This window comes from Cinclus cinclus, chromosome 29 (assembly GCF_963662255.1).
Source record: "Cinclus cinclus chromosome 29, bCinCin1.1, whole genome shotgun sequence".
In the NCBI taxonomy this organism is placed as follows: domain Eukaryota; kingdom Metazoa; phylum Chordata; class Aves; order Passeriformes; family Cinclidae; genus Cinclus; species Cinclus cinclus.
This window is the reverse complement of record NC_085074.1, coordinates 139,150-158,922: the sequence shown is the minus strand read 5'-3', so window position 1 is coordinate 158,922 and position 19,773 is coordinate 139,150. Positions and strand designations below refer to the sequence as shown.

The 19,773-nt window shown below is 53.0% G+C and overlaps 1 protein-coding gene across 1 annotated transcript in view; it reads right to left on the bottom strand.

Annotated features, from left to right (window-relative positions):
* The window catches only part of NUDCD3 (NudC domain containing 3), a 28,555-nt gene that overhangs the window by 3,682 nt on the left and 5,100 nt on the right, over window positions 1-19,773 (bottom strand). The window contains exons 3-4 of the mRNA XM_062510617.1: window positions 7,983-8,115; window positions 3,600-3,743 (exon numbers count right to left, since the gene is read on the bottom strand). Coding sequence (XP_062366601.1) covers window positions 3,600-3,743; window positions 7,983-8,115 — 277 coding nt within the window. The remainder of the gene's footprint in view (window positions 1-3,599; window positions 3,744-7,982; window positions 8,116-19,773) is intronic.

Below are 19,773 nucleotides of genomic sequence, written 5' to 3'. Positions count from 1 at the left end.
CATAGACCATTCTGCTGGACAGTTTCTGCCAGTGTCCTCTGTGGATCCAGCTCCTGCTTGGCTGAGTGTGTGGGTTATGAGAGCCAGTGGTGATAGAGATGCAGCTGGTTCCCCTCAGAAAAACTTTGGGTGCCCAAAGATGGAGATAAGGGAGAGCTGAGAAGCCATGGCAGGTCTCTGGGTGATTTCCCACATATGCCAGTCCTAACTCACCCACCTGCCCATGGGAGAGGCTCTGGCATTCAGCTGACAGGCCCCCACAAGGCTGTGAGCACTGCTGGGGAGAGCTCTGGAAACTGGGGAGCTCCAGGAGGGAGCATGGCTTCTTCCACAAGGACAAATCCCAACCTAATTATGTTTCTCACTTCGAAACAAGGCAAGGCTTTGCCTGCACTTGACACTGCTGCTCAGTTTTCCAGCCAACAGCTCTGGCTGCCCACCCCAGGGCTCCAGATATGCTGAGAGCCACTGAGGAAGGATGAGGTCCCTGCGGTGTGCCCATGCCCTCAGCCAGATTTTGGCTCTGCCTGGTGGGTCCCAATGGCGTAAAAGCCCAGCTGAGTTTTTGGGGTGCACAGGGAGGCAGGAACAGCCTCTGCAACAGTGGCCTGAGGAGAGGGAGGCTTGTAGGAGGCATACCCCAATGCTGTATGTGAACCTGGCAGTGTCATGCCAAAGCGCTCACTCCCACAGTCAGTGTCCAAGGTATAAGCTCTCAGCCATGCCAGAATGGGCTATTCCCTGGAAATGCACCAGGGTAATGATGTACTGCAAGGAGGATTGCTGCAGGAACAATAAGACACTCAGCAGGAGAGACCCTCCAGCAGGTGACAGGCATCAGTGGCATGAACACAGCATCATGCCCCATCTCCACACCCTACTCAGAAGGTCACAACCCCTCACGGTCGGTGCTGGGCTTTGCGGTAGTACAAGGTTTCCTCTCTGATGCCAAATACCTTGACAAACCTGGAGAGATGCTGCCAAGGGGTGTAAGTAGGTCTTGGGAGTACAACAACCACTGCCTGCCTTCCTGTTGGAACCACAGCAGCCGAAGTCACCTCAAAAGTCATTGGCTCACAGGATGACAAGCCAAGACTGTAATAAACATGCAAGGCAAGACTTGCTGACAAAAACCCATGCGTGGAAAACAAAGGCTGAGAGGAAAAGAGAAAGAATGGGAGAAAAATCCTCCACAACAAAAATAATACCAAAAGGAGTTGTGCACAACACCCAGTGGGGATTGCTAAAAACAGCAAAGTTATTTTAATCTCACTTTCAACAAGCGAGCGGGTGTGACGGAGAAGGGAGAGCACAGGGATGACACCCAGGACCAGGATACCATGTGGCATGCCACAGGCAGGGGCACGATCCTGGGACAAAATCCCAAGCAGGAGGTAAGGAGAGGCCCCCACCCCACATCAGCAGAGCACTCCACTGTGAACAATGCCAGCTGGATTCTGCTGCCATGCACACATGTGTGCCAAAGGATTAGATGAGATGAGAAACATGTTGGTGTCAGGTTGGGCTCCAGCTGCTAGAGCTCCATGGAGCAAGAAGCAGAAGACAGAGTGGTCTCTGAATGCTGATGAGGGCAGTTCTGGGGCTGCTGGAGTGCGAGTGACATAATGAAGAGGGTACATGAATAACAACACCAGGCAGGATGGGGGAAGCAGAACTAGAATGGGTTGTAAGGCAAAATAATCTTCCCAGGATGAGAGCTGGAAGGTAAGGGAGTTTGCACCCTGCCAGGGAACGCCATCCCTGGGTCCCACAGGGAAGCCAGGCGGCACCTTGCAGCACCTTGCAGGAGGGGGAGAGCCCAACAGCTGCATTTGGAGCTCACACAGAGCAATGCAGAAACTGGGGTACAGAAAGGGTCCATATGCCCCATAAGCTCCAAATAAACCCCAATGGTCCCATCGAGGCACTGAATGAAAAAATGCATTCCCATAAGGGTGGGAATGAATGAACTGGGAGGAGACGCAAATCACTCCTGGCTACTCAGCACATGGAAAAAGGAGATGCTTTTGGGCGAGAATTACTCACTCTGCTCCAGTTACCTTACAATTCAAGCAATCTCATCCCACCATCAATATGTTGGCAGCCAGCTGGAGATCCTCACAAGATTGGACTCATGCTGTTTGAGGCAAGACCCAGCTCTGGGGTTGGGGGTGACGGGCCCACTCAGCTCCCCACACTGCCCACAGCCACTCCAGGAGGCACCGAGTCTCCCTCCACCTGTACCATTCCCAGCCTCTGATGGGTACTGAAAAAGACACTGCCTCCCTTGCTGATGCTGGGAACACCCACAGGGGACCTCCAGACTTCCATTCATATTGTGAAGCAGCCACCCATTGGGCCACCTCCTCTTCAATGGGTTTATGCCTTTCCAGGATTGTTTCTTTGTCCCAGATAAGCTAATTTTCAGTATGTTTATGAATATTTACAAAATGCAGGTTAAGAATGGCACTACCACATCCCTTCAGTGGCCTAGCAGCATTGGAGAAGCTCCTCTCCCTTGCAGGGACCTCACTCACACTTTTGGCATCAGCCTGTCACTTGTAGTACATCCCTGCGGATCAGCATTGGTCGAGTGGCACTGTGCAGCCTCCTCACACACTATCCACAGGATTCCTGACTCTGGCCCACTCATTCCCACTCCATTTTCCACTGTGAGGGGCTTGGATTTGGGTGTTCACCTGCTGCCACCCTCATGCCACAGGGAAAAAGGCTTGGAGCCAGCTCCCTCCCTCCCAGGGACAGCATGTGCTCCCTCCTGGGTCTCATAATAGCCTTGGGACTCCTGAAACTCTCCTGGAAAAGCCTCTGGGTGGAAAAGGATAGGGCAAAGATGGTCACAGGTAGCAAAATCTGCTCCTAGCACAACCATGGCCCCAAAACTGGCATATGAACTTTGGAAAATGTTTGATACTCAAGATCCTAGGGTGATGGGCAAAACTCCTGCAACAGCTCCAGCTGTGAAAACCCTCAGCCTGAACATCTGGAGCACATCAGAAAATGAGGCTTGGGGCTGGGAACTTACCAGTAATATACATCCGGGTACTAGCAGCCCTGAGACCACCTCAACAGGGATGATTTGGGACAACAGGCACACAGCAAACCACAGGCCTGCTGGAGGCAGAGGAGCCACAGTGTCCACATCAAACAGGGCAAGCAGGAATCCCATGACAGGACAGAAAGGAATGATGGGGAACAGGCACCTGCCAAGATGCTGGGGTCGGAGTGGGGCCAGGAGCACTGGAAGGCAGAGTAAGCAAGGCCAGGTGTGCAGGACCAGCACTGTGGTGCAGGGCACTATGCCAAGACTGAGGGCAGTGACCACCCCCAAACAATGGCTGTACTGTTCCCCCTCAGCTGGAGCTGGGGAACCCTTTGCCCAGACAGCTGTGCTGCCAAGCTGGCACCCTGACAGGCAACTCAGGAGTAGGAGGCAAGGCACAGCACACTGCAAGGGCAGCATGAGCCAGATGTTGGACAGGCAAAGCCAGACACATCCAGAACTGGCTCAAACTTCCAGCTGCTCCAAGCATGGCAGACCTGCAAGTCAAGGAGACACAGCTGGCGTAGACCACCCTTACCAAAATGCACTTCCCAGGCTCCAGGCTCCACAGGGAACTCTCTGTGTTGATCTTGTGGGTGAGTTTCCCTTCCATGAGGATGTGTTGGCTGCTTCCCTCTAGCACCGCTACACAAATTGCACCACTGCTGATATCCACAGACACCTGGAAACAAAGAGAGAAATCATCTGGAAAGCTCCTGCTTGCCATCTCACTGTGCAAGCTGGGGTTTGGGATCAAGTGCACTTGCAGGGGATGAGAAAGAGTTTCCAGCCCTGCCTATAGCAGCAGGGTGGGAAACCCGCTGCTCTCTCATAGCAAACAGCAACAGTTTGAAGGAGAGAGGGAACTTCTTCAGGGAAGGAAAAGCAGTACAGCCCAGTAACTGGGGGAACCGTTGAGGGATTCAAGGCAGCTGGTTCTACCCTGTGCCTCAGTTTCCCCTCAAAGACAACCAGTAGTGCTACAGGCCTCCAAACAGCATTCAAAGGCTGGGATCCTACTTGCTGTGAGAGAGTTCTTCAGCGGTGTACCTGTCACTGTGACAAGCTGGGCATGAGTGTGTGTCATACTGATAGTTGAGCAAAGGCAATTTGGGGGTTCCTCCACTAGGGCTGCAGCAGGTCATCCCCTTTGCTGCACCATGCTGAAAGCATGGTCCTTGTCTCTGCTTCAGCTGCTGGAGACAGCACTGGGCTCAGCCCATGCCTCCCATCAGGTGTGTGAGGAGGAGCTGTGTGCAGAAGGAATGCTGCAGCACGCTCTCCCGGCTCCCTGCTACATGGGCAGCTCTGTCCCCAGGAACGGGGCCAGTTCCCACCCACAGCCATATGGGGAACCCTGCTCCGACCTGCCAGGCAGGTGACATGGCTGTCCCCCAGGGAGACAGAGGCAGGCTGTGAGAGGCACGCAGTACTCTTGGTCTCTGTAGAGACCATATGTTCTCTCTCGTCCCCTCTAGCCCTGAGGTGCCACCAGCAGAGCTTGCACATAGCCAGGGGATGTAGCGAGAACCTGGCTGGGAAAGCGGCAGGATTGTGGCCCCCAGTGCTGGCCCAAGAGGAGGAGACTGCAGTGAGATTTGCCTGCATTCTCTCCCAGAGTTCCCCCAGATCTTCCTTCTGCTCTGCAGATCTCATTTGAAATGTTATTACATTATCCATTACCTAGGAGACTTACAGCAGCTCACTAGCTCCACACAGGCAGAAGACAGGCAGAGCTGCTCCAGCCAGGGAGGGCACCGCGGCTGTGTCTGACTGATGTCGCCAGGGTACAGCCCCGAACCTGCTGTGTGCTCTGGCAGTAGCAGAGGAGGCCCAGCACACACAACACAGGATGATGTGGGACTGAGCTCCAGTGTGATGGCTGGGAGCAGGACCATGCTCACAGCGGATCCAAAATAATCCCCTATCAGGGGGATTAATTAAATGAGGATGGGAGAGGACAACAGGCTGTCAGCTCTCATGTGGCTGTGAACAGCCTCTACCAGAGCAGCTGCCCTGGGACGCAAACACCTCCAGAGGAGGTACTCCCTCCATGGAGCAGCTCGCTCCAGCCCAGCGCTGATGCCTCGCTGCAGAGACAAGGCATGGGGATGAGGCTCTGCCTGCCACTACCACCATCCACTCAGGTCCCCAGCGCAGGGACAGAGCTACTGATGCTGGGCTCTCAGCACGGTACATGGCCTGCCCTGAAAGGACCAATGGGAAAAAAGCAAGTAACCTTCTGGGGAGAAATTTTTTGGGGTGTGGAGGGCCAGGAAAGCTGGAGACATGGAAGGCACAGGTGCAGCACTATATCTGTGGGATCCGTGTGGACAAGAACAACCAAATGTGAGAAGGGTTTTATTCATGGATGGTTACACAAGATATCTGGTGGGGCTGAGGGACACCTTTTAGGTGGCTCTGGGACCAGCCACACATTGGGAAAGGCAGCAGAAAAACCCAAATGGAAGAAGAGATACAAACTGGGAAGACTTCACCTGACCACTCTGCTATGCAAGCAGCCAACATAAGAAGCATTTGCAACACCTGCTCCCACCTGCACCTAGCAAGAAGGTCCCACCCAGCACACCAGCCCTCCAGGATTAGGAGGGTTTAGGGACAGGGGCAGCACATGATCTACTGGAAAGCCCTGCCCCTCCATGCATGGAGGAACATGTCTGAGAGGACTCGCATGTACACAAGGTGGTACCTGTGGACAGCTCACACCTGGGGGAAGGCCAAGAGCAACTCAGTACTCTGGCAGCTGTGAAGCTGCTTGTCCTTCCCCATGTGCTCCCTGCGAGCACTTCTGCTCCTAAAACACTTGGCTGCTCCCAAGGAAAGCCAGATCTCATCTGTGTGCTGTGGCCTTCTCACCACAATGATTTCTGTGCACACTGAACACGCATGCCCGCCCACGCATCTCAAACAAGCAAACACAAACTGAGAGGAATCTACCTTGTCTCCTCTTGAGTCCAGCAAAGAGGGAGGCCTGGAGTCATTATCTGTATTTAAACACTCAGATCCATGGGCCCCTGTTGTGCCCAGAAGTAGATCAGAGATGTGAGGACCATGGAGGAAGATGCTCCCACCTACCTAATCGCCCATTCCTGCTCCAAGGACACCTGAGCTCCATACAAAGAAACCTTAAGCTCACCAGAGCAAAATGTGCCATAGCAAGAGCCTGAATCCCAAAAAGTGTCATAAGGAAGACTGTGAGCAGCATTAGAGTTGGGTGCATTCTGAGCCCAGGGACCAAATGGGGAAATTTTCAAACTCGCCTTGGCAGGCAGAAGCCAAAAGCCCATTAATTTTTTTAAAATACAAAGTCGTCTGAATGCAGGAGAATGTTGCTCTTGTGCAGGTACCTATGAACAACACATACAAAGTCCACGGAGCTTTTAAATTGCTCTGAGTCCTCCTGCTCTGGCCCAAGACCCAGCCTGTGTGTTCTCATTCACCCAAGGCTGGGAATACATACAATCATTTGGAAATTGAAACTCAGCTGCCAAGAGGAGCCCCAAGAAACATGGATGAACAAAAGACCAGGAAGAAGAGTGCAAGGAGATGTCCAGCATCTGAACAACCAATTGCTTCAAGAGGGCAGTGTGGGCAGATACTGAGGCAAAGGTAGGCAGAGCCATGCCACAGGCACTGGCTCAGGAAGGGGGTGTCTTGAAACCCCCTTTGCTCGCTCTGAGGTGCAAGGATTCTTCCACAGTGATGGCACAGTCTTGAACCAAGGAAAGGTCAGGAAACCATATTCTGTTTCCACTCCTGTGAGCTCTGGCAGGGTCCTGAACCTCTCCATGACCAAGGATGGAGCAGACAGAGCCCTATGTGAAGTTTTTGGCAAGGACACAACTTCCCTGGCATGGAGGAAACTTCCCCTGTCTGGGAGAGGACTTGTGATGGAAGTATGATGCAGAGGGATGGAATATGCATCCGGAAATGCCAGAATCCTTTCAATAAACAGCCTGGCTTTGTTTTAGAGACCTGCTGGGAGAGATGCATCTTCCTGGTGCCCTGCTGTGCCTGTGGCAGTCCTGTGCCCCCTCAACCCTCCAGCCTGGGCTGCTGCTGCTGCTGCTAGTGACATTCCTTGGCATGTTGAGGAGCTGTGTAGGCTGAAGCCAGTGACAAACTCCAGTGTGCTCCTTTCAGCCACCCTGGAAACAGAGAAGAGCAGGAGGTGGGGGAGCACAGGCTTCCCAAATGGAAAAATACAGAGGAAAGGGCAACACTTGGGAAAGAGTTCAAACTTCCATGTCTGACTAAGGCCAGCCATGGCCACACTACTTATGGGTCCCTGACCAGGAGGGAGCAGAAGTGGTGCAGGAAAAACAATGTGACCACAAGCAGAATGAAGAAGTTCCCACCTGAGCCAAAGAGAGAGGAGAGACCTCCCTCTGCAGAAGCCAGCCAGGGGGAGGGGCTGGTCCTCAACCTCCACCCCCAAGCCAGCTCCCTTCCATCTAGAGCAGGTCAAGCCACACAGGGGCTGTGCCTGATCCAGCTCCCCAGTGCCAGAGGAGCTGTTCCAGCAGCTCCTGCTTCCAAACAGAAGGCAGAAGACACTCAAGAGCCCGAGGAACAACTGAGGAAGGACATCCATCCCCAGCCAGGCTCTGAAACACACCTGTGAGTATGCAGGTAGTGCAAGCAGAAAAAAGAAGCACAGAAAGGGTGAGTCAGTGCCAGAGAACAAGGCTGAGATGGAGCAGAGGACACTGCAGCACAACAGGAACATGGACAGGCTGTTATCTCAGTCCCCACAAGACTCACACTGGAGAATAAGGCACAACCACATCCTGGTCCTTCAGTACAAAGGACAAGGAGGCGTTCTGCTCCAAACAGTTTCCCAGGAAAGTTGCACATCTCAAAGGGAAATGCTAAAGAGACACCACTAATGCCACTTTACCTGTTTGCCTTTGACAATGTGCTTGGGCACAGGCACTTTGATTTCCAGGTCACTGTAGTCTTGGGACCAGGTGTAATTCTCTCGCACAGCTCCATTGTAGCTGTCGGGATTTGTCTGGAACTGCTCCTGTCTCCTGATGGGGGGAGAAAGGGGTGAGATGTTAAATATCAGAGAGATCAGAGACTGAAGAGAGCAGGAAGCCTGAGAGCAGGATGCAAGAAACCAAAAGGGAGGGCATATCCTCTGTTCAGCCCTCCTACAGCATCTCCAAGGCTGGGCTCCTGCCCACTCTCTCCCTCACTGCTGGCTCTGTGGAAGGTAGCAAGTAAGCAGCCACAGGACAGAGGGATCACAGCCATGCTGCCCACTGTGGGTGATCCATAGTCCTCTCTCCCCAGTCTGCTGCAGCAGAGGTCAGGCTGCTGAAAGGACAACTGGTGAGACGTATGACAGTTTGGGTGCCTAAAAGGTGCAGAGTTGGCCCCCAGTGGGCCCAGGGCACCTTCCTGGCTCCCCCTTCTCCAGTAGGAGTTCCTCATTCCCTCCACTTCCCATCACAGCTGGAGCAAGGACACTGACATGTGCTGGGTGTAAGCTGTCCCCCAAGCCACTGTCATGGCTGAAGAGGGGGTAGCCTATGGCTGTGACCTGTGTTCACCATGAAAACACATCACTGGTTCTCTTCACCCTGATTTTAATGTTTGGGAAAACCACCAGCTGTTATGACCAGGGAAATTGTTTACACGGAGGTGATGGAGCTGGGGACCAGGATCCCTCAAGAGTCATCCCAGGCTCTTGTGAATCATGAGCAACACTTTCAGCACAACACTGCCCCTTCCAGCTGTGGAAATGTCAGAAAAACTGAGAAGATGGCTGCAGGGTAAGATGGGGATTATCAGCTGAATAAGCAATAATCAATACAGTGTTTACAGTCAAGAAAGGAGATCACCACACCTATATCCCTTTAAACTGCTGGGCTGGGGATCTATTCCATTGAATCCTCACATAAAGGGCTTTCAAATAAAATCAAATCTCTTCTAAAGATAGCTGTGGTACTAACAAAAGGCAGAGTTATTTTAAAATGTTTTGATACCCACCTAGGCTTCAATGTAGAGCTGGATAAACATGGGGCTTAGGGACTTATGTAAGGGGGGGGGGGGCTGGTGAAGACCAGCCCCAGGGCACAGCCCTGGGGAGCCTATCTTCCTGTGCCCTGATGCCTTCCTGACACCCCCACTCTGTGGGGCCCTCACTGTATGGTGTGGGATTGGTTACAGCAGCATGGTGCCCTGAGGGTTATGTAAGAGCCATGTATTTAAATTAAATTAGGCTATAAGACAGTCGGACGGTGCTGTCAATATGGTTGTGCACACCTCCCCAGGTTTTTTTTCCTCTATGGTTTCACCAGGTGCACCAAGGACTTCATCTGCCCTGTTACACCTGTGGACTGGGGTGGTTCTGATCCACTCCCAGGCACAGAAGGCACTACTGGGACTGGCAGCGTTCACAGGCTCCCATTCTCAGCTGGCCATTTTGGGGGCATCACATCACTTTCTAGGCATCTTGGCCTTGCCTGGCAGTCGCCCATTGGGTGCCCATTGCCATGGAAACAAGGTTGGCATGGCAGCCGCGCACCGGGCTGGTGCGTTGGCTCCAGCTGTCGTTTCCCAGCCGCCCCCGGATTGTAGGAGTCAAACAGGCTGGAGGGCGAGAAGCCGAATGGTGCAGGCGACCAGGGGCTGTGGTGACAGGGCCTTCAGGGCCTCTCCCTCACCCCTGTGGGAAGCAAACGTGCTGAAATGAGGTGGCATGTCCCCAGGCATAGGTCCCCACCTAGGAACAGCCCAGTGGTGGCACTCAGTTTGGCTCCCAAGGTACAACTGTCTCAGACACGCTGCATCAGCCCCCAGCAGGGAGGAGGGTCTGTGTGTAGCCTGGGGCAGCTTGGCTGGTTAAATGCCCTCACAGGACATTTTTCCCATGGTGTGGGGTCTGCCCAGGCACGGCACAGCTGCATGGGACTCCTGCCCTCCACCCCAGGTTGGCCACAAGGCCACACGGAGAACCAGAGGACAAATCTGACCCAATTTCAAACCCAGCTGGGTTTTTTATCTCCTGAGAGTGTTTCTTTCTAAGCAGTATGGGCCACTTTCTGTTCTTCTGCAACCTTCCGGGGCAGCAGCATGGAGGGGGTTTCGACACCCCAGAGTCCTACCTGCACCACCCTTCAATTCTCTGCAGCCTCCCTCCATGAGAAGCCCAGTTTTCTGGCAGAGCCCAACCTGGCTCCTCCCAAACCTGCCAGCAAGACACCTGGGGGAAGCAGGGAGTTGCCATTCTGTGTCTGTGGCTCCCTGCAATCACAGAAGAACCAGACAAGAACCATCAAATGGCTGTTTCCCCTGGCCTGTTCCTCTCCGGACCCCTCCTGGGAAAAACTCAAAAGGGAGCAGGATGAGGCAGTGGGTCTATGCCCAGCCAAGACTCCTGAGACCAGACGCAGATCATCAAAGATGGGAGAAATCCACCGGTACAAAGGCAGACATGGTGAGATGCCAGCTGCAAATGCCACATGGCCTCAGCATGGATAAATACAGCAAACAGTTGCTGTCACAAAGCTACCAGGTGTGTCCTGGAAGTGCCTTCTCTTCCTCAGAAAAACACCAGGGCAGAGCGCATCCCAGCCAGGCAGTTCTGGATGTTGTAGCCCCACTTGGAGATTACCAAACACAATCTCACTGCCTATGAGGGCATGAGTGGACTCATCAGTCCCACAGCCAGTATTAATTATGCAACAGGGAAACTGAGGCAGGACTTGTTCTGCAGGGGCTTTGTCCAATATCTCTTTACACAGTACAGGGACTGCGCAGGTGACAGCAGCCTTACTCCCAGCCTGACTGTCCCTGTGGGACAGCTCTATCATGCTCCAGAGCTGTTACCGTGCTGTACCTGGAACATGGCTGGGTGATGGAGGGATGTGTCACCGCCACCTCTGCCATCATGTGCAGCTCAGTGGACAAGCTCACCTCCACTCTCTTGGCCTTGCAGTCCCTCATCCAGCTTCAGGGGGAGAAATTCCCCCTCATGCCTAAACCTCCTTCCAGCCATGGCTGCTCATCCTGGGGGTGTGAGTTCCAGTGGCATTACTTTTCCATTCCTCTCCTCCCCAACATCCAGTCCAAATCCCTCCAGCTGTTTTCCCAAGACACCACCAACCTCTGCTTCAGCTCTGTTTCCAAATATTAAAAATCCATGCAATGGGCTTTGCACCCCTGAACAGGATCACTGGGGGACTCATGAAGCCTGGATAATTTCACTGTCGGTGTAAATGCCAACTCCAGAGTCATGGAGCATCCAGGAGGGTGGTGAAGGCAGGCCGCATCCTTGTTAGGCACTGCTGACAAATGGCTGACAGCTCCACCACCTCCTGAAGCAACTCTTCCTTTCCTGGAGGTTTTCCAACCAGATCTCTGCCTGGCACTGAACTCTGCTTAGCACACACTAGTGGCACTCCAAAATTGGACCCTGCTCCTTCGCTGGGAGGCAGCTTCCCTCACTGTTCACAGGGGACAGCTCTGGCTTACAGCACACTGGGCAAAGCCACGCTAGAGGTGGCTCTCCTGGCCAAAGGCATCCATCATATTGTCTCAAGAGCACCACTGTGCAGTAGGCAAGTGAACCTCCTGCACCAACACCACAGTTCCTACTCCCAGACCCACCAAGCGAAGAGAGAGGAGAGATGCAGCACATAGTGTGGGCTGGGTGGCAATTGTCCCAGCAGTACAGCTGCTACTGGTGTGCCGGTCACTCACGAGACTGCCTGAATGCCTGCTGGGCTGGGGCAGGTGGTGGCAGGACTGAGGGGAGGGAGGGTGACAAAGCACCAGCTTTTAAACCCAAGGGTTTGGCACTGAGTGCACTTGGCTGCCGGGTGGTGGGGATGGTGGGGGTGGGTCTATGTGTTCTGTCTTGTTCTATTTTTGCTCGCAATGTGTCATTTTGGGGGAGGTGAAACCTTTAACAATGCACCCGAGAGAAGCAGCCGATCTGTTTCCCACTCCTCAGAGCCACATGGCACAGCATGGCTACACTGTCCCTGGGACTGGAGTCACTCCCTATGCACTGGAGTCACTCCCTATGCTCCCCTCAGCAGCAGCACAAAGGGACCAAGACCCCCTGAGAGGTGGCAGTGTTGTCCCTGGTGGGCATGTTAGATGTCTGTGGATTGAGCCCCATACACAGATTTCTGGGCATTTTTTACTCCGGGATTCCCAGTTCTGTGGGTTGGTGATGCACGATAAGCTGAGCAATGTGGAAATGTCAACAGCAATCCTCGCTCTGCGGACAGTCAGCTGAACACATTTCTGTCCTTGGACCTCAACTGGAGCAGCACCGACTCTGTGAACACACTGCTGGACATAAACAAGGAGCAGGAACCAAACACATCAAAAGATCTGGTTGTTTAAGCTGAGAAGCAGGGCAGCTCACCAAGTTCCTCTTCACTGAGGAGTTTTGGTGCAAGCATGCCGAAGTTGAGAAAAAGACACAGCAGCATGAGGAGCAGAGGTGGGAAAGTGTCATGGGAGGGAACTGATACGGCATAATCCCAATGGACCTCTTTTTTTCCCCATAAGAAGAAGGAAAAAATTACAAGGATTTTGAGAACAACTCAGTGAAAGTGATCCTCTCAGCCTGGAGCAGTTCAGTTTTCCAAGTCAGGATCCCTGCCCTCTCAGGAAGGGAACTCCAGGATACCCGAGTCTAGCAGCCAAGGATTTCATGTCTCAGTGGCCAGTACAGCAGACATCGTCCCATCATTGGCATTCCCAGAAAGCTTCCTCTGGAGCTGGCACTGCTGTTTGCTACTAGTCAAGGTGAATTATTTAGGCAGCTTTAAGGAAAACACATCAGGCCAGATGTAGAGATAGGGAGGAAGGATGAGAGGAACACCCACAGTGTGTCCCCCTGAAACTGCTGCTGCAGGCAGCACAGGGCTACTGGGAACCAGCACCATGTCAGCAGTCACCATCCTCCTGCCATGGCAACACTTGGCTAACCCCACCTAGGGTAGCCTGTCAGATCCCTAGCAGCCTCCAGGCCTTCACACTATCACAAATCCCTCCTCCCTCCCAGGAAAGCACCTTGCACCACATCTGCATCCTGCCCTCCCAGTACTAAAGGGGCTGCATGAAGCCCAGCAGGGCAGAAACTATAGAGCAGTGCCAGCTAGGCAGGCAGGCAGGGGGATGGCAGAGCCCATTCTACATCACTGCAGAAAGGCGACGCTCATCCAAAGACACCAGCACATGCAACAGAATACAGATTTACTGGAATACAGATTTCCAGATACTGGATTTCCAGAACTTCTGCCTCCTAGCCCTCCAGATGAGAAACTAAAGTGCCTCAAGCCACAGGAAGGTCTGCACACCCCAAAAAGCTGCTACCAAGCTTCAGCTTGAGCTGGACAACAGCCAAAGCTAAAAAAAAAAAAAAAAAAAAAGGCTTCTAAGATGATTTTGAAGACAGTGAAGTGTGCCCTCTGCTCCTCAGGGTTCCAGTGTGGGTGCTGTAGCAACACGTAGGGAAGCCAGAGGTTTAACCTCATCAGAAAGCTGCAGGGATTGTGTGCATGGAAAAAGCAAGGAGCTTTGTGCTCCTTCTGCAAGCAAGCTGCAAAGGAGCCTCCCCCCCACCTCCGGATTTAACATCTTTTGGCATCAAAACATCAGGACAGTTGCACTTTCTGTCTCTGGGTTCTGCCTGGGAAGCGCCCTGGTAAGAAAACAGACTGAAGCTCCTAGACCTTTGCTGGGTTCCAGGAGGCACCCAGGGCTCCACAAAGACTTCTTTGTACCAGCACTTCAACTAATGAGGGTTCTGGCACAGCACTAAGCAAGCTGAATGCCAAATCCCTTCCTTTACAGTTCAAGTCACACTGCAGTCAATAAGCCTCAGGATCCAATCTGATCCATTCCAATCCTCTCTGACACTCCTTGGCCGACAAGCTCCAGCCCTGAGCACAGCTGTGGTCCAGGGCTCTCCCAATCCTCAGGATTTCTCTTCACAGCCCGGGTGTGTTTGGTTTGCTGGAGAACAACCCAAATCCAGTTTTGGAAAGTCTTCTTCTCCCCCAAAGTGGGCAGAAGTCTGTCAACAGCTCCTCATAGCCCATTTTCCCTGGGGTCCTGAGTACACACCTCCAGGACTGCACTGTGCAGCTTGGTGGTCCTGCTCTCAAAAACAAAAAGTGAAAAATGCAAGCCAGTGCCTTCTCCCTCAGTCTGAAACCTGAGGCACAGCCCAGCCAGGAAATGCAGCCCAGGCCCAAGCCTGCAGTGCCCACCATCAGCCTTACCGGGATCATGGAATCATGGAATTATTTTGGCTGGAAAAACCCTCTGAGACCATCAAGTCCAACTGTGCCAACAGTCCACTGTCAAGGCCACCACTAATTCATGTACCCAAGTGCCAGATCTGCACGTTTGTTAAATACCTCCAGGGATGAGGACTCCATCATGCCCTAGGCAGCCTGTGCCAGGGTTGAGCAGGCTTTTCCATGAAGGAATCTTCCCAATATCCAACCTAAAGCTCCCCTGGCACAACTTGAGACTGCTTCCTTCTGTCTTGTCCCTTGCTGTCTAGGAGCAGAGCTGGATCCCCACCTGGTTCCACTCTCCTGTCAGAAAGTTGTCAAGGGTGAGAAGGTCCCCCCTGAGACTCCTTTTCTCCAGGCTAAGTCCCTCCAGCTCCCTCAGCTGCTCCTAATGAGACTTGCACTTCAAAGGTCGCCTCACCTTCAGGAAACCTCAGAGCTTCAACTTACCACCAGGACTGGACCAGCAATCAAAAATAAAGCCCATCAAGACACATTCCTCTAGATCCCATTGTGTCACTGAGCCCGGGTGATGCAGTGGGAAGGGGTCAAGGCTCCTGGGTACCAGGTATGTAAGGCATCACTCACATGAGCCTTTGCTGCTCTACTCAGCAGCCAACCAACAAATCCACCCACCTCGTCTGCATCTGGAGTCCCCAGCAGCCCCACCAAGATGCTCTGCCCCTCTCCCTGCTGGGGGGGAGCCCTGTTCTTTTCCAAGCTTGCTCACTTCAGGAGAGCTTTTAGAGCTCCCTTTTGCATCCTGAGTTATTTACAGAGCTCTTTGACAGTGCCAACTTACTGATACTAGGCAAGTTGAAATGCCACCACCAGCTTGCAGAAGAGTGTTGGAGTGCCAGCACCAGAGGGCTAAATTTCACTACTGCTGAGATATTTAGGTCAAGGACAGCAGGACATGCTACTGGCTGGAAAAGACCCCTGGGATCTTTGTTTGCAAAGAGCTTATACAACCCTGGGCTTCAGAGATCTCCTGAGAGATCTCTTGAGAGACTTACACACAGCCAACCAGGCTCCCCTGGGAAAGGGGTGTAAGGCCAAAGGAAGCCAATGGGATTAAGCTGTGGGAACAGAGGACAAGGTGGCCACTCAGACCCCTGCACCACCAACACAACCTGGTCCAATCCAGGTAGTTTTCCATGTTAGGCCCCTTTTGGTGAAGACTGCAATATTAAACCAAGCAAACAGCGACTGCTTTTTTACCTAAGAATTGGGCACATGCTGTCCCTTGGTTTCCAGCCCTGGGATCTTCTGCTTGTTGAGAGAAAAATTTATAGGTTTTAATTTAGTTATTTTTGGCCCTAAGACCTAATTTTGGATCTCAGTACCTTGGTAGGGCAACCAAAAGCCTTAGCAGTTCAGTGCAGCACAGGGAAACTGGCACTCTGCTGCTGATCTCAGCTACCCAATCGGAGGGGCCTGTTTCTCCATGAGAACACTGGAAAACTGGACCCTGACTGTTCCTCATCGTCTGCAAAAGGCTTGAGTGACAAGGGCTCACCAGAAAAGGCTAAGGGATTTCATCCTCAGCTCAAGTGTTTCAGCCCTTTGACAGGATGTTTCCTGAGCAGTTAAGTTCCCACCACAGTGGGAGAAAGCATATGGATTGAAATCATTCTCCCAGCAGGAATGGCCTCTCGCCATTGCAAGAAAGACTCCACTTAACAAACATGACTTAAGTTACATTTCCCTGCTTTCCTCAGTATTACCTGGACACATTCCTCCCAGAAACCAAACACAACAGCACTGCGAGTGCAGTGCTGCAGACCCTGAGGGCCAAAAGCCTTGCTGCCACATAAGGAGCCAAGGACACAGTGGGGTGTCATGGCAGAAAAAGGTCTCATCAACACAAAGCTTCCGTGAAGCTTTTGCTCCCACCTGAAAAAGCTGTCAGCACTGGGGAGAGCTAGGAAGGGAGCAAAAGGGTGATGTCACTTTACTGTGAGAGGTACTATGTGGCTGGAAGAGGATTTCCTGGCCTCACTGCAAAAGCACAACAGCCAAGGAGAAAAGAGTGTAGGAGGCAGAGAACACCAATGGGTCCACACACAAGCATGGGTACGGCCCTCAGAACACAGGAGAATCATGTAGGACCAGGAGCACAAGGATGCTCAAGGGGGAAAGAAGCATGGAAATGATGACTCTTCAGCCCAAAAACAGACTGAAAGGGGAAAATGGACATGACAGAAGAACCCCACAAAGGGCAGAGAAGGGACTGGGGACCCACTCAATGCCTCTTTACCTGCATGGAGAGAACAGCCATGCATGGCAGTGCTGCACTGCAGGATGCTGTTGCAGAGCCCCCAGGCATGGGAGGGCTGAAATTCAGAAAGAAAAGGGAAAATAATCCATCCAAACGGCTGAAGGTCCAAGTGTTTAGAAAGCTGCTGAGCCACTATGTATCAGGGCAGGGTGAAAGCACAGAGAAAGTATCACTACACCACTCATTCTGTTCTTCTCCTTTTCCCTCAGCATCTGCTGCTGATGGAGACAGGATAGGGAGCCAGATGGAGCTCGGCTATATCAGGTCAGGCCGTTCTCTGAGCTCTGTCTGACTCCTGCTCATGATGGGCCTTGGCCGTGCCGGAGGAATTCCCTGTACACAGCTCCATGTGCATAAGAGGAATTGGAACCAGGACATATTCTCCTTAAATATGGATCAAGATCAGCTCTTTTCTAGGTCAGGCTGGAAGAACAGCATGGACTCTGAGGTGAGCTCATCAGGAAAGTCCATAGGGGCAGTGGAGAAGGAAACCAGTTTAACTGGCTTCTGGTCTGGATAATCCCAGACAAAACTGCTGACCACCTAAGGGTTCCCCTCCCTTCTGAATGGAAAAGGCTTGAGAGGAGAAAGCTTGGCACAACGCAGCCTCTGAGTCAAACAGAACCAGCCTCAAAGTTAGCAGTGTGCAGCAACAGCTCCTCTTCACAGCCCTGCTTCCCCACACAGGGTGACCAGCAGTGAAATTCCTGTCCCCAGCACCCCAAGGAGGATGCAGCCATGCCAGGAAGCCCATCCTGCAGGCACCTCACAACAAAATGCCATCTGGGCTTTCAGCAAAGCCAAGCTGTTGCTAAGTCGAGTTAGATTCACACAGGCGCCTCATGGAAATTTCCCAGAGCACTGCTGTGTCATCCCAGGGATACTCCCAGTGTGTCTCACAAAGGGTTAACTCCAGGTCACCAGGGGCTCTGGGAATAGGAGTGGTGGGTCTCAGGAGAGAGCTGGAATCTCAGCTCACCAGATTAATGCATTTCAGTTCAATTGTACTCTGCTTCTCACCAGCCATCAACACCAGGGATTTTGTAGGTCACTGCTGAGCCCCAACACCCACTCCCAGGGATAGCAAAGCAATGTCAGGGAGACCCGCCAGAGCTCTGGTACTCAGCCACAGCCTGTTTGCCCCCTTCCTTGGCACAATGGCACTGTGCACATAGGATGAGGGGAGTCTCTTCCCCAGTCACAGACTTCAGAACACCTGAAGGGTCTCCTGCAAGGCCCCGCAAAGTGGGGAACCATGAAGAGGCCCCTCCTCACCTCAGCCCACTCCTCTAGCCACCGCTTCCCTCTCCACACTGCAGAAAGCAAATGGCTGAGGCCAGAGACCCCAGGGTTTCATTCTGCTCTGCATGTTACTGTGCTGGATCACCCAGCAGCAGCCAAGGCCTCCCAGGAATGAGACAACTGCATATCCTACAGGGCCCACCTGGCAGGGTGTTCCATGTCCCATGGCCCTGCTTCCAGCCCTGGCTGTGCTGTCCACACCCAAAGATCCTCCTCTCAGATCTCACGTGCCCAGATGATCTCTAAGGTACAGACCAGAGCTGCCCCATCCTGAGCATATCTGGTTGGAGCACCTGGGAGAGACATAAAAGCTGGATGAAGGAACACATGAAGGTGAGACATTCACCATCATGTACAGGCTTACAGGACTGCCCTTCCCAGCCTCCTGCCACTACCTTTAGCCCATGGAGTAAGGGAAGGTACTCACAGGGGGATGAGAGCTTCCCCCCTCAGTTCATACTGGGAGAAAGCAAGGAGCAGAGGGAAGCCAGGAACCAAAGTCATAAAGCAGAAGCAACAGGCCGGGCTGCGCAGTGCCACACGTGGGCTGCCAGGCTCTATTTTAAATGCTGTGTGGCAAATATATGCAGGATGAAATCCAAGCTGGGGGAAGGGGAGGGTGCTGGGCAGCTGAGGTGTTCAAAATTAGGAGCTGAGCTCAGGCAAGGATGGCGTCTGGGAGCAGATGGGGAAGAGCCAGAGCTGGGACTGTGCAGCTGCAATGCCAGGAAGAACAGCCCCATGGTGAGGTGTGAGGAGGGCTGTGCTTTGCAACCCTCCTAGCAAGGTAGGAACAGCAAGAGAGCTGCAACAGCTGGGGAAGGACAGCTGGAACACTTGGGGAAAGAGGAGCCTGGCTTCTTCTGTGGCAGAGACCTCTGTCCCCCTCGGCACAGCTCCTCACAAAAATGCCACCCCAAACGCACCTCAATCCTTAGTGTATTTACAGGGCAGCAAACAGAATTGATTCACCTGCCTTTCACAAGTGGGGAAGGTAAGGAGCTTAGGGAGATCTGACAGGCCCCAAACTGAGCCCTGAAAACCTCCACACCTGCAAAACTGGCTTGATTCATCTGGATTGAGACTGAAAAAGCTGCTGCCATCTCACTGTGTAAGATGTTCCCAACCAGCACCCCAGCATCCTGGCGCAGCGCAAGGCTCTGATGGGAGCTGGCAGATCTGGGATGGTACCTGCCCTACATTTCCAGAGCCATCAGGTTGACAGAATGAGCAAGTTTTTATATAGATTTTGGTGGCAGCGGTTTTCTTCACCAGCGGCTGGAGGGGCGAGGGGGAGGGAAGGGAGATGGAAAATATGTTTGTTTAAGCTCTTTTCTGCATTCCTGATGCCAGAGTTGTGCATTATTCATGCACCCCTCGTACCCAGGCTGGTAGCTCTGAGTTTTGCTCAGAAGGAAGGGGCTGTGGAGAATTAAGCAGTTGGTTAAATTATTAATAGTCTGTCGGGGGGTGCCCGCCTGGCCCCCACTGCCTTTCAGGGGGCTCCAGTGCCCCCCAGAGGCATTGAAACCAACTACAGCCCTGTGACAAACCAGTGGGTTCCTCTGCCCGACTTCAAGTCCGCTGACACCCCCTTCTCCTGGCCTGGAAACCACTGGACTCCTGGGACTGGGATGGGGCCTCCTGCACCTGGTCTCAGCCACCACGTGTTGAAACTGGGCAGCTGCCAAGGGGGCTGCAGGTGTTCCACCCCACCAGCAAGTTTGGGGTGGTGGGAGCAGAAAGAGCCCAGTGGGGAGGGCAGAAGTCACAGTGGTAGCTATGTTCAGCAGAAGGCACCTTCTTTTCATGGCAACACCCAGGGGAGAGCTGCC